Below are 14,130 nucleotides of genomic sequence, written 5' to 3'. Positions count from 1 at the left end.
TGGGAAATTTTTGAAAAATGTAAGATGGAATTATGGTCAAAGGTCATACTAGCTAGTTTCTTTCATATCCAAATGAAAATTAAAACATAGTGACATCTTTGTTTACACATATTACGTCATAGTATTGAAAATTAAGTGCCAAATGTACAAAAATATATAACATATGAATGATAACCCCAATACATATGATTTATTTAGAAAATCATCAAAATTAAACCCCCCGAGCAACTGATTTTATACCCTAGCAACCCAAAAATCAATCTTCATTTCGACCACAAAAAAACCCAGACTTTTTCAAAAGTAAATTTTTTGGAAACGCAACCATAGTTGGTATTGAACATCATATCAAAGTAATGGCATATATCTGTGCTAAAAAATCGTAAAATAAAATCCGTTGTCAGGCATCTATTAATTGACAAATTACTAATCAAAATATGCTGTTTTCATAACTTTTTGAAAAAGATTTTAGTATATTCTTTTTCTTATATTTCTTATAAATTACGCCAAAATATTAAAAATTAGGTGCCACATTTACAAAAATATATTACACATGGATGATAGCCCCATTACAAGCGATTTATTTAGAAAAGTATCAAAATTAAACCCCCAAGCAACTGATTTTATACCCTAGCAACTGAAAATCAATCTTCATTTCGACCACAAAAAAACAGACTTTTTCAAAGGCAAATTTCTTAGAAACGCAACCATCTTTGGTATTGAACATCATATCAATGTTATGGCATATATCTCCGATAAAAATAGTAAAATAAAAATCCATAGTCATTCATCTATTTTTTGTCAAATCAAAATATGCTGTTTTCATAACTTTTTAAAAGGGATCTTAGTATGTTTATTTTCTATATTCCATATATATTCCGCCTAAATATGAAAAATTGGGTGCCAAATGTACAAAAATATATAACGTATGGATGATAGCCCCATAACAGGCGATTTATTAAGAAAATTATCAAAAACAGACTTTTTTCAAAAGTAAATATCTTGGAAACGCAACCATAGTTGGTATTGATATTCATATCAAAGTTATGCCATATATCTGCCCTAAAAAATAGTAAAATCAAAATCCGTAGTCAGTCATCCATTTTTTTGTCAAATTAACAATCAAAATCTGCTGGTTTTTTTTTTAACTTTTTAAAAAGGATTTTAGCATTTTTTTCCCTATATTTCATATATATTAAGCCAAAATATTAAAAATTAGGTGCCAAATTTACAAAAAATATATTACATATATGGTGATAGCCCAAATACAGGTGATTTGTTTAGAATTTGGTCAAATTTAAACCTCCCCAGTAACTGGTTGTATACCTTATCAAACCTTGAAAGTATGAGGCATGTCGATTTTCTAAAAAGAGTTTCAAATATTTGACAGATGGGAAAAATAGGACACAAATCAGAGGTCCAGTTTCCCATAAAATGACCCAAAATTTTCCCTATAAAAATGTTTAAGAACTCATTTTTCTAAACATATATTGAAACATTCTCTTACAGTCTGATTTGTGCCGATGCAACAAGAATACAAGGTATTTCACTTTTAAACTTAAGTTTCTTGTTACCAAAGCTCCATTATTGCATATTTGACCATGGGAATTTCAACCCCTAACCTTGATCCTACCGCATGATCGATTAATTGACGCTCCATTTACAGATACTGCTGTTCCCATTTCGTTTTAAAGACGTCATAATACACAAAATGCCATATTATCATTGTGACGTCACAATAAGGAAAATATAGGGGAAATCCGCAATACAGAATGGTAGATTGAATAGAGAGATGTAAACAGCTAATACAATCTATCTTGCTATTCAAGTCTTCATCTCATACAAAAATGTTAATGATAACATATAACAATTTGAAAAATGTTAAAGTCTACAATTGATAAATAATACCCGTGACAACAAAGCATATACAATGATGTGTATTACAATCTCTAAGGTGAAAGTTTTAGAGAATGTCATATTTGAAATACCCATGAAAGCCCATGAATTGTCCATGAAAACTAGTGGTAAAGGGCGGAGGGAACTTTCATAAAGTCTCCTTATACTACCACAAAACTTTGCTAAGATCTACATTAACATCTCTTGTGAAACGTACTTTATTTGGTTTCATTCTAATGAGGACGATTACGTTAATAATTAATCAGTAAAGAATTCTAAAAATAGAAAAGGTTGATTCCCCTGCATAAAAATACACGTATATGTTCGACACCCGGATGTTAAACAAGCCAAGTGTAGACATGAGCGAGGGTAGTTTTGAGTAAACGTTGAGTCCACATATATTGATTGTTTCTCCTCAAATGTGTATTATTCTTCGTTTACAGCTTTTGATAAAGGTGTAATGATCAGGCAGGAAATATTGAGTATTAATAGGGAGATGTATACATGGAGCACCATAGTGGGGTATTTTAACGTACCACCATGTATAACCACGATAACTACATGTAAATCACCTGAATAAAGTTCGGTATCAGTTAATTGTCCCTTCTCCAGCTGAAAACTTGCTCACAAATTCGTAGCTTATATTCCTATACAAAATAGATAAACACATATGAAAATATTATATATCTATGATATACATGAACGGAAATGTAAAATTTCTGCTTCTATACATCCAGAATATAACTGCAGTACCATAAATTTAATTATTAATTACCAGAGATTGGAATATGAAATATACAATATACACGATGTGAAGTTAACTCTTAAAAGAAATTAAATTATAATATCCTGTCGAGTCACCCCGTCTGAAATTTCTTAACTTCGTTAAGTACATGTGAAGAGCACGATGTAGCATGGCCCACTTTTCATTTGCTCTGCGAAATGCTAACACACAAAAAAAAGTCAATTTTCTATCAATATCATTTACCGTACAGTCGGTTATTTATGCGGGTCGACTTTTCTTGATTTAAAGTAGTTTTAAATTTTTGCGTTATGGCTTCCATCATGTAAATGATTCGACCATTTCTCAATGGATCTGCATGGATAAAATGTTTTCCGATATCGCGAAACTATCATCCCCGCGAAAATAACTGGCGACATGACATTTGCTTCGTGTATCAATTGGGGTTTGTTTGTTGTTGTTCTGATATTTGTTGATGTCTACAAGAATAACCTATTAGTATCGAGTTTCACGTGCCAGTGTCAATGAGGACTCCTTGATATATATAGACTAAGGAATTGGCGGATCGCCAGCCGATGTTTAAGCCACGCCCCCAACGATTCAAGGGAGATCACTCCTGTTTGCTCCGACATCGGCGATGTAAACAAGATGGCGACCGCCAAATTTTCAGATGACTTTTCATCCATAATTACCTTAATCACCAATCTTTCAACAAAAACGAAGGACAATATCGTTTGTCAGTGATTTTAAAATAAAAACTGTGAAATTGTCAATTGATATTTTGCAAACTTTCACACATGTATATTGCAGTCAATGCAAGTCAGAGCACCCGCATTCTGTAAATATTGAAGTAACGTTAGGCATATCGCTTTCTAAAACCGTGTTGATTGACATTCATTATTTATGTTTTAATGCATGATTAGTACATATTGTGTGTGGAAAAGTATCTCCAATTCAGCTTTGTTTCTTCTTTATTCCCCTAGTATTTCCAGCCATAATTCAAATACATTTTGCATGTATTTTTTTCTGTCTTCTGACAAGGTCTGTAGTTTTCAAAAGCCTAATAGGGCCCTATATTTTTAAAACTTTTTTCAAATATATGTTGAGGTAGGCCTAATAATCATAGCAGGATTTTTTCATAAATAAAAACACATAACTAGACAGTAGATAAATTTAATGATTTAATGAACATATAAATATCTAAATCAATAATACACAAACAAATCACAGAATATTAAGGTAGAATATTAATGTGCAATGAATTAAACAGGACAGAACTAATGTAATTGATATATGCTGTACATCATTTATAAGCACCTGCAAATATATCAATATGCCTATATCTTTATGGTTAAATTTATCATTAAGATAGGTTTGTTGCAAATATTTGTATCTGATGTTCATTAGTATTTTAATATTATAGTGTAATTAATAGAAAATCTGTATCTTTTGTCATTATAACACTACAAATGTTGAAATACATACAATTGATAAATTAATGTTTTGTTTAATCCATACACAATATATGCATTAAATGTTCATTAAAAGCACACTGAATATACATAAATCAAATGTTTCAATTTACAGCATGGATGAAACAATGTTCCCATGTACTGGCACTTATGATGATAAAAGTACAATACACCAGATTGAAACAAATATAGGTCACATTTCAATAATAAGAGACATTAAATACATGAATTATTAAGAAAGGTTGGGTATAGATTTTGGAATGCACATGTATATGAAAATTTGAAGAAAAAAATATCAATAATCTGCTTAAGATTATTATTATCTAATTAAATATATTCTATTGCATTATCAAATATGTACTTTAAAACATATAATGAAAAAGGCTGTGGATCAGGGATGGTTGGCCCTCCATGTTTAAAGTGCTGATCAGGATTAAGAAAAATATACGGTATATACATGTAGTGTAAGATTTCAAATAATTACTTTCAAGCAACTTTAATTATAAGAGGGACTGAGTTTTTTTTCATCTTAGGGAGTTTTACATAAATCAGAAACTTAAATGCATAGTGTAAAGGTTATATTAATGCATGTACTACATGTACATGTACACAGTACTTTCACTCCCTATAAAAATGCACTAACTAGTACTGATAATGCATCCTTGAATCCTTGATTTTATCTAGTCACTAGACTATACATTGTATATGCACTTGACTTGTCATATATTTTTTTAACAAAATTGGAATTAGAATGACATTAATGAACAAAAGTACCTATGGCAATCGTACATGAATACATACATGGACCCAGAGGCCCTACTGACAGAAAAATATTTTCGTCTAAACCATACACGTACATGTACATGTATCTAATATCTGGCATTGTACACTTTGGGCCTATATATAGATATATATATATCGATCGTTAGGAAGTTCGGTCACGGCCACACACGTTACCGACTTTATACCTTCAGAAATCAGTAGGTCTTGATAGAACAAATTTATAACTAACACTTCTTGATGATCTGTATAAAATATGACATATGCACAACAGAATATGATATGAGTTACTTACATATAGTCAGAAACATATATACATATTATGTATATATGTTTCTGATATAGTTTTACCTTTGAACACATGTGTAAACACGTACGTAGACGTGCTTTCAGAACATCAGTTGTTGCCTCGGGCGGTTTTATCCACTTGTCCAGCGATCTTCCAGGTTCAGGAAAGGTTTTAATAAAACAATTCTAACAAATTTATCAGGATGTCGATTGTTGCATTTATATCTATCACAACACCAACGCCAACCCGCATTTTCAAATTACACACGCCGTACAAGTCTACATTGTTGACGTAAACAAATGGCTGTCATGTCGGAGCATTCGAATTGGCGGCTAAGGTCACGTGCAAAAGGGGCGGTTTCAAGCAGTTTGATTGACAGCTTGCGATCCGCCAATACCGACTGTTATCACGCTTCTCTATTATTAAGATATACAGACAAAGAATCTTACGATAACCTTTGATTTTTGCTCATTGTTGGATACCGTGTTTCGGTTTGTTGGTTTTTTAAATTACAAAATACAAGCACTCATTCATTGATTATAAAGTCGTTAAGATTTTAACGCCAGATATATCTCTGATATTCGTATCGCGATCACGATATTTTACGTGAACAAACTATGAAGCACGCTATATACGAGTACACGTATCTGTCATATATAGTACTCTATAATGGTCGATACTCGTACAATCGTCTGATTTGTTTTATCATATTTGAAAAAAAGTCCGTCGAAGGTGTACATGTGCAAAAGTAAACGTAACTTACAAATGCATTCTTGAAATACATTGATAAATCGTGAGGCCTAAAATATGCATACATACGATCAAAACTACCATGTATACTAGGTGTGTACACAACTCATCCACAGAGAATATTAACAGTGTTATCGTGGCAGTGTATCCTGTAGGATATGTCTTTTGTCTATTTTCTAAAAAGAGTTTCAAATATTTGACAGATGGGAAAAATAGGACACAAATCAGAGGTCCAGTTTCCCATAAAATGACCCAAAATTTTCCCTATAAAAATGTTTAAGAACTCATTTCTCTAAACATATATATTGAAACATTCTCTTACAGTCTTATTTGTGCAAGGTATTTCACTTTTAAACTTGAGTTTCTTGTTACCAAAGCTCCATTATTGCATATTTGACCATGGAAATTTCAACCCCTAACCTTGATCCTACCGCATGATCGATTAATTGACGCTCCATTTACAGATACTGCTGTTCCCATTTCGTTTTAAAGACGTCATAATACACGAAATGTCATATTATCATTGTGACGTCACAATAAGGAAAATATAGGGGAAATCCGCCATACAGAATTGAAGATTGAATAGAGAGATGTAAACAGCTAACACAATCTATCTTGCTTTTCAAATCTTCATCTCATACAAAAATGTTAATGATAAAATATAACAATTTGAAAAATGTTAAAGTCTACAATTGATAAATAATACCCGTGACAACAAAGCATATACAATGATGTGTATTACAATCTCTAAGGTGAAAGTTTTAGAGAATGTCATATTTGAAATACCAATGAAAGCCCATGAATTGTCCATAAAGACTAGTGGTAAAGGGCGGAGGGAACTTTCATAAAGTCTCCTTATACTTCCACAAAACTTTGCTAAGATCTACATTAACATCCCTTGTGAAACGTACTTTATTTGGTTTCATTCTAATGAGGACGATTACGTTAATAATTAATCAGTAAAGAATTCTAAAAAAATAGAACAGGTTGATTCCCCTGCATAAAAATACACGTATATGTTCGACACCCGGATGTTAAACAAGCCAAGTGTAGACATGAGCGAGGGTAGTTTTGAGTAAACGTTGAGTCCACATATATTGATTGTTTCTCCTCAAATGTGTATTATTCTTCGTTTACAGCTTTTGATAAAGGTGTAATGATCAGGCAGGAAATATTGAGTATTAATAGGGAGATGTATACATGGAGCACCATAGTGGGGTATTTTAACGTACCAACATGTATAACCACGATAACTACATGTAAATCACCTGAATAAAGTTCGGTATCAGTTAATTGTCCCTTCTCCAGCTGAAAACTTGCTCACAAATTCGTAGCTTATATTCCTATACAAAATAGATAAACACATATGAAAATATTATATATCTATGATATACATGAACGGAAATGTAAAATTTCTGCTTCTATACATCCAGAATATAACTGCAGTACCATAAATTTAATTATTAATTACTAGAGATTGGAATATGAAATATACAATATACACGATGTGAAGTTAACTCTTAAAAGAAATTAAATTATAATATCCTGTCGAGTCACCCCGTGTGAAATTTCTTAACTTCGTTTAGTACATGTGAAGAGCACGATGTAGCATGGCCCACTTTTCATTTGCTCTGCGAAATGCTAAACACAAAAAAAAAAAAACCGTCAATTTTCTATCAATATCATTTACCGTACAGTCGGTTATTTATGCGGGTCGACTTTTCTTGATTTAAAGTAGTTTTAAATTTTTGCGTTATGGCTTCCATCATGTAAATGATTCGACCATTTCTCAATGGATCTGCATGGATAAAATGTTTTCCGATATCGCGAAACTATCATCCCCGCGAAAATAACTGGCGACATGATATTTGCTTCGTGTAGCAATTGGGGTTTGTTTGTTGTTGTTCTGATATTTGTTGACGTATACAAGGATAACCTATTAGTATCGAGTTTCACGTGCCAGTGCCAATGAGGACTCCTTGATATATATAGACTAAGGAATACCGACTGTTATCACGCTTCTCTATTATTAAGATATACAGACAAAGAATCTTACGATAACCTTTGATTTTTGCTCATTGTTGGATACCGTGTTTCGGTTTGTTGCTTTTTTAAATTACAAAATACAAGCACTTATTCATTGATTATAAAGTCGTTAAGATTTTAACGCTAGATATATCTCTGAGATTCGTATCGCGATCACGATATTTTACGTGAACAAACTATGAAGCACGCTATATACGAGTACACGTATCTGTCATATACAGTACTCTATAATGGTCGATACTCGTACAATCGTCTGATTTGTTTTATCATATTGAAAAAAAGTCCGTGGAAGGTGTACATGTGCAAAAGTAAACGTAACTTACAAATGCATTCTTGAAATACATTGATAAATCGTGAGGCCTAAAATATGCATACATACGATCAAAACTACCATGTATACTAGGTGTGTACACAACTCATCCACAGAGAATATTAACAGTGTTATCGTGGCAGTGTATCCTGTAGGATATGTCTTTTGTAAACAAAAGGCCAGCATGTAAACACCACTTAAACATGGATAACACGGCCAATGTTTGGTTAGGATATTAACATAAATTATGACTTAGATTGAATAATACCTGTCTATCAATTGTGTTACCAATATGTACTGATGATACCGTGTGTCGATGACATTGGAGACATACATCTCGTCATTGTCTCTGCCTACCAACCTGATCACCATGGCTGGGAACTTACCTACTATTTTTGCTTTGATATTATCCGCTGGATGCTGTGGAATACTGATGGCTATGTACTTTACCAATCAACCCATACGACGACCAGATATAGGTATGTGGAACAGAGAAAATATTATCCATCAAAAGAAGAAAATGAATTTTGAAATGAATTTACATATTATTTCATATTCTATTATATGTCTTTTCCTAAATATGGGAGATGTTTTTAACATCCATAACCCCTCCATAACTTCCTTCATCGAAGAATTTTAAACTTTGAATCTTTCTTATCAGCTGTTTATACCAAAGGCAGAGGGGGGTACATGTAAAATGGGGTTTACTTCAAAGGTTGAATTTATCATCAAAATGCTTAATAATGCATTTTGAACCTATTATTATGTTAATTAGGATCTGAAAATCGAATAAGTATTGGAATGAGAAATTAAAATTCGACTTCATGGAGGGGTTTTTTCGTTATGAATTGGTGTTACACTATATTAAGCCTTCATCTTTAAAAATGCACAAGGGTTAAGGAGAAAAAATAAACATTTATATCACTTTCTTAAATACAAAACGTTAGTAAAGTGTCCTTTTGTTTCTGTCTACTTCAGTTGTTTGTCCTCCAGTGTCAAGTGACTTTGTTCACACTCGAAAGGTTTTTCGGTCCACCCGGAAGATATCGAACGTGCTTATTATTACTCATCCACGAAGTGGTTCGACCTTTACCGGTGACATCATTCAAAAGTCAAAGGACAGCTTCTATGCGTTTGAGCCACTCAGATTTGTAGCTGAGTCTATGGAACTTGGACAACCTGTAGTTTTTCTCAACGGCTCCCGACGGTATGATCTGTAGACTCTTCTAGAATTCATTGTTAAAGATGATTTTAAAGAGGTTGTATCTCTATCCAATTCCGCTTATTTAAGCATCGTCTTACAATTTTTCGATGTTTATTGTTAGATGTACGGTTAAAACGCCCCTCGGAAATACACTGAACCCCACCTATTTCTATCAATATCATTCGACAATATCTTGTCACAATAAAACATTGTTTGATATTGTTTTCTGCAAATGCATCATTTGCTAGTTTCGGACAATACCATCGCCTTACATCTTAGGATGACGATCATCAGAGTCTTCTCAAACTATTTACTCCGAAGATTCGAAGCTAATCCCAAATGTGACTATTAGTTATGCTATCATTTACTTCTGGTTGTCACTAGTAACTGGTTATTCCTACATTCCTATATTAAATATATATACGTGTTTGTCATGAAATTATGATTTTTTTTTGTTTAATTCTATGTTTCCCTTTCAGTGTGTATAATTATACCCAAGACGCGGCCTGGGTCGAGGCAGACTTACTATACAGATGGTTTACATGTGACTTTTGTCGTATCAACCTCAAAGACTTACAAAGCAAGTTCATCGGGTCATTCTCCACCAATCTACACAACTATGCCCGTTGTCTCAAAAGATACAATGTCTACCCAATGTCACGTTGTATAATGCATCTTCAAAGGACTTGTGAAAAAGCAAAAGTTCGATCAGTTAAAACTGTCCGCTTGCTGAATTTGGAATCTGTCCCTATTCTCTTGAAAATGATTCCCGATTTGAAAGTGATTTACTTAGTGAGGGATCCGAGAGGAAGGCTTGCCTCCCAAGCTGCTTTAGATCCAAAGGAATGGAACATTGTTCAAAGGAAAGCAAAAGACATGTGTTCACAGTTATACGAAGAATTCAACCATCTGATAGAAATAGAAAAATATAACACAAATAGGCTAAAATTTATTATTTATGAAAAAATTGCATTGGACCCAATACAAATGTCAAAACGCATGTTCATGTTTTTGGATATGAATTTTAGCATAAACGAAGAACTGTTTGTTAAGAGCATTACTCGCGCCGCTTTTGATAAATCTGGTTGCTATTGGTGTACAAAACGAACGAACTCCAATGAAACGGCCACCAGGTGGCGAAAAACAATAGACTTCGGCTACGTTAAGACTATAGATTTTGAATGCATTGAGGCATATAATGCACTAGGCTATACTGAATTTACAGATGAAAGTCACCTTCGGAATATGTCAGTTTCGTTGACGAAGGAGGCATATAACCAGAGGATATTTTTATAATCTTGAATAAAAGGTGTACCTATTGACAGAAATATATGTTTCTGCTATTGACGAGGTCTTTTTTTAAAACTTTTATTGACTCGCTACCTTTCCAAACTGGCTTTTGATTTTTTAAATGGAAATGTAAACCGAGATTAATTCGTAGAGTCGTCAAAGTTATTTGCCATTAATACAACACTTCTTTCTTAACAATTTAAATAAGACAAATCAAATGTTAATGTTTTATAACATATAACATATTATGTATTCGGTCGTCGTACTAATTACCGCGCGTTAGTTGAGTATCATTGCAACGAATCTCACTGTCAACATAGATTACACAGGGACACCTGTATTTGTTTGGTGTTGTAACCCAATTTCAAGACATCGATATTTTTATAACATTATTTTTAAGATACTTTTACAATTGTACATAGATACCATAATTTTTCTTTGATTACCCTGGTATAAGTTTAATCCATTGCCTCTAAACAGGCAGTAGTTTTGTTTTGTTAGTTTTAGTTTAATATGTATAGAATTTCTATCTGCTTAAGCTGAATTCTAATTTCCTAAGTACTAAAGGAATGTGATATGAGCTACATTCTACCGAGTGATGACTATATGTTTTCTACTTATTTATTTTGCTGTTTTGTTCTTATTATTTTGACGGTAACATTTGAAGTTAATATGTTGTTACATGTCTATATTTCTATAAAAAGAGTAATACACTATTATTCGTAAGCATTATTTGCTGTAAAATCCGGATCTGGAGAATATCGGAACCATACTCCATGTATTATTCAACTTCCGGTAAGATAACTCTAGGCATTTCAATAATCAAACATGTAGTGTGAGTTAATAGTGGTCTTTGGATTTTGACTTCACGTATGTATTTTATGTATACTTGTATATGTCACCTTCTTTTTTCTGTCTATCTCCTATGTTTTACCTCTCTCTCTGTTCTTGGGATGGTTATATTTGATTCTAGTACTTTACTTTCTCATTGTAGATAACATTTCAATAATATCAGCAAACTGTCGGGGCATTGGAGAAAAAAGCAAGCGTACTGATTTGTTTTCGTATTTAAGATCAATGCAATATAACATCATATGTTTACAAGACACACATTTTACTGAGGAAAATGAGCATATGATTAGAAATGAATGGGGCTATCAGTGTCTTTTTAATTCCTACAAATCTAATTCTAGGGGTGTTGCCATCTTTTTTAAAAATAATTTTGAATTTAAAATTTTTAAAGAAAGAAAAAGAGCCCAATGGAAATTTTATCGCGGTTGAAATAGGTGTAGAAAATTTGAAGATAACACTCATTAACTTGTACAGCCCAAATGAAGATAACCCATTTTTCTATAATCTTGTATCTGAAACAATTGATGATTTGACAATAAATATGTTATAATCTGTGGTGACTTTAATTTGGTTTTGGACCCTAGTAAAGACTATGACAATAGTTATAAACATATAAATAATTCTAAAGCCAGGGATAAAGTTTTAGAAATCATTGACAATTTTTCATTAATAGACATATTTAGAGAGCATCATGAAACCTTAAAAAGATACACCTGGAGGAGAAACTAGTCCCAGGAAACAGGCACGATTAGATTATTTCCTTGTGTCAGAAAATTTAATTTCTAATTACAGTTCAATCAAGTATAGAGGCAGAATATAGATCAGATCATTCATTCCCATCCATTTCACTTAAACTAACTGAGCTTTAAAACAGGTAAAGGCATTTGGAAATTCAATAACAGCAGAACATTCAAGAAACTTGAGTCACAAACAAAAATATTGATCTAGCTTTATTGGACTCTAAAAAGAAAGAATTAGAAAAAATCAGAGAGCATAGAATAAAGGGTAGCATAACCAGATAAAGAGCCAAATGGGTCGAAGAAGTTGAGAAATCGACTAGGTATTTTTTAAACTTAGAAAACAGTAACTTCACATCAAAAATAATTCCAAAACTTGAACTAGACGATGGAAGTGTAATTTCAAAACAAGAAGATGTCTTAAATGAAGTTCGTAATTTTTATGAAAAACTTTATAGCAATGAGAGTGAAGTTGAAAATGTAAATTTGAATGATTTATTAAAAGATTATGATATTTGTAAAATAGATATACAAGACGCTCATAAATTAGAAGGTCCTATTACATTAGAAGAAGCAGGCAAAACTTTAAATAGTATGAAAAACAATAAAAGTCCTGGTATTGATGGCTTTACAGGTGGATTTTTTAAAATGCTTTTGGAAATTTTTGGGAATTTTTGTGGTAAGATGTATTAATTTTGGCTTAGAAAGGTGAACTCTCAGTTTCTCAACGTCGTGGGACTATAAACTTGTATACCGAAGGGTGATAAACCTAGGCATTTCATAAAAAAATGGAGACCAATCACTCTTCTTACTGTTATATTATAAAATTGCTTCAGGAACTATTACTCGAAGATATAAAAGCTGTCTTACACAAAATTATTGATAGGGATCAAACAGGTTTTCTTGCAGGTCGTTATATCGGGGAAAATACACGTTTAATTTATGATTTAATGAAGTATACAGAAGAAAATGATATACTGGGTATGTTATTAATGATAGATTTTCAAAAAGCCTTTGATTCAGTTTCTTGGAATTTCATCGAAAGTGTTTTTAAAATTCTTTGGATTTGGATTTGATATTCGAAAATGGATAAGTGTGTTTCATAAAAATGCCAGTGCTACAATCATTCAGGGTGGGAACCTATCATCATTCTTCAATGTAGAACGAGGCTGCCGTCAGGGCGACCCTATCGCCCCATATATTTTTATCCTCTGCGCTTAAATTTTGGCTATTAAACTGCGAAACAATAAAAATGTAAAAGGTATTGAAGTAAATAGTTTACCAATCTTACTGTCACAATACGCGGATGATACCTCTTTAGCTTTAGATGGTTCTGAAAGATCACTAAAAGAATCAGTCAACGAACTTAATTCATATGCTAAAATTTCTGGTCTTAAAATTAATGTTACCAAAACACAGGTAGTCTGAATTGGTAGCAAAAAATTTAGTAAGCATAAATTCACACTTTTAGGCATAGACTTCCACGTAAATTTACATGAAATACCCAAATTGAATTTTGATAAAAAACTAATTAAAACTAAAGTCATTGATAAAGGCCCGGAAAAGAAGGAGTTTAACTCCTATTGGCAGAATTCATATTATCAAATCTCTTCCTATTTCACAGTTCAATCATCTCTTTATTGCACTTCCGAATCCGGATAGAACAATTTCTTTCAACAGTAAATTCTATTCTTTTTGAATTCCTTTGGAACAGTAAAACAGATAAAGTTAAAAGAGAAGTTGTCATCCAAGACTATTTAAATGG

At 32.4% G+C, this 14,130-nt stretch overlaps 1 protein-coding gene across 1 annotated transcript; it reads left to right on the top strand.

Moving 5' to 3' along the window:
* The first annotated feature begins 8,324 nt into the window (after positions 1-8,324).
* On the top strand, positions 8,325-12,335 carry LOC138336773 (carbohydrate sulfotransferase 3-like). Its single transcript, XM_069286331.1, has 3 exons — positions 8,325-8,761; positions 9,261-9,489; positions 9,966-12,335. Exons 1-3 carry the CDS (start codon positions 8,599-8,601, stop codon positions 10,780-10,782), a joined length of 1,209 nt encoding a protein of 402 aa, XP_069142432.1. The 5' UTR covers positions 8,325-8,598; the 3' UTR covers positions 10,783-12,335.
* Positions 12,336-14,130: the final 1,795 nt, after the last annotated feature.

The sequence above is a fragment of the Argopecten irradians genome, chromosome 12, assembly GCF_041381155.1.
Source record: "Argopecten irradians isolate NY chromosome 12, Ai_NY, whole genome shotgun sequence".
NCBI classification, from domain to species: Eukaryota; Metazoa; Mollusca; class Bivalvia; order Pectinida; family Pectinidae; genus Argopecten; species Argopecten irradians.
The sequence above is the reverse complement of the archived record's forward strand: the minus strand, read 5'-3'. Positions and strand labels throughout refer to the sequence as shown.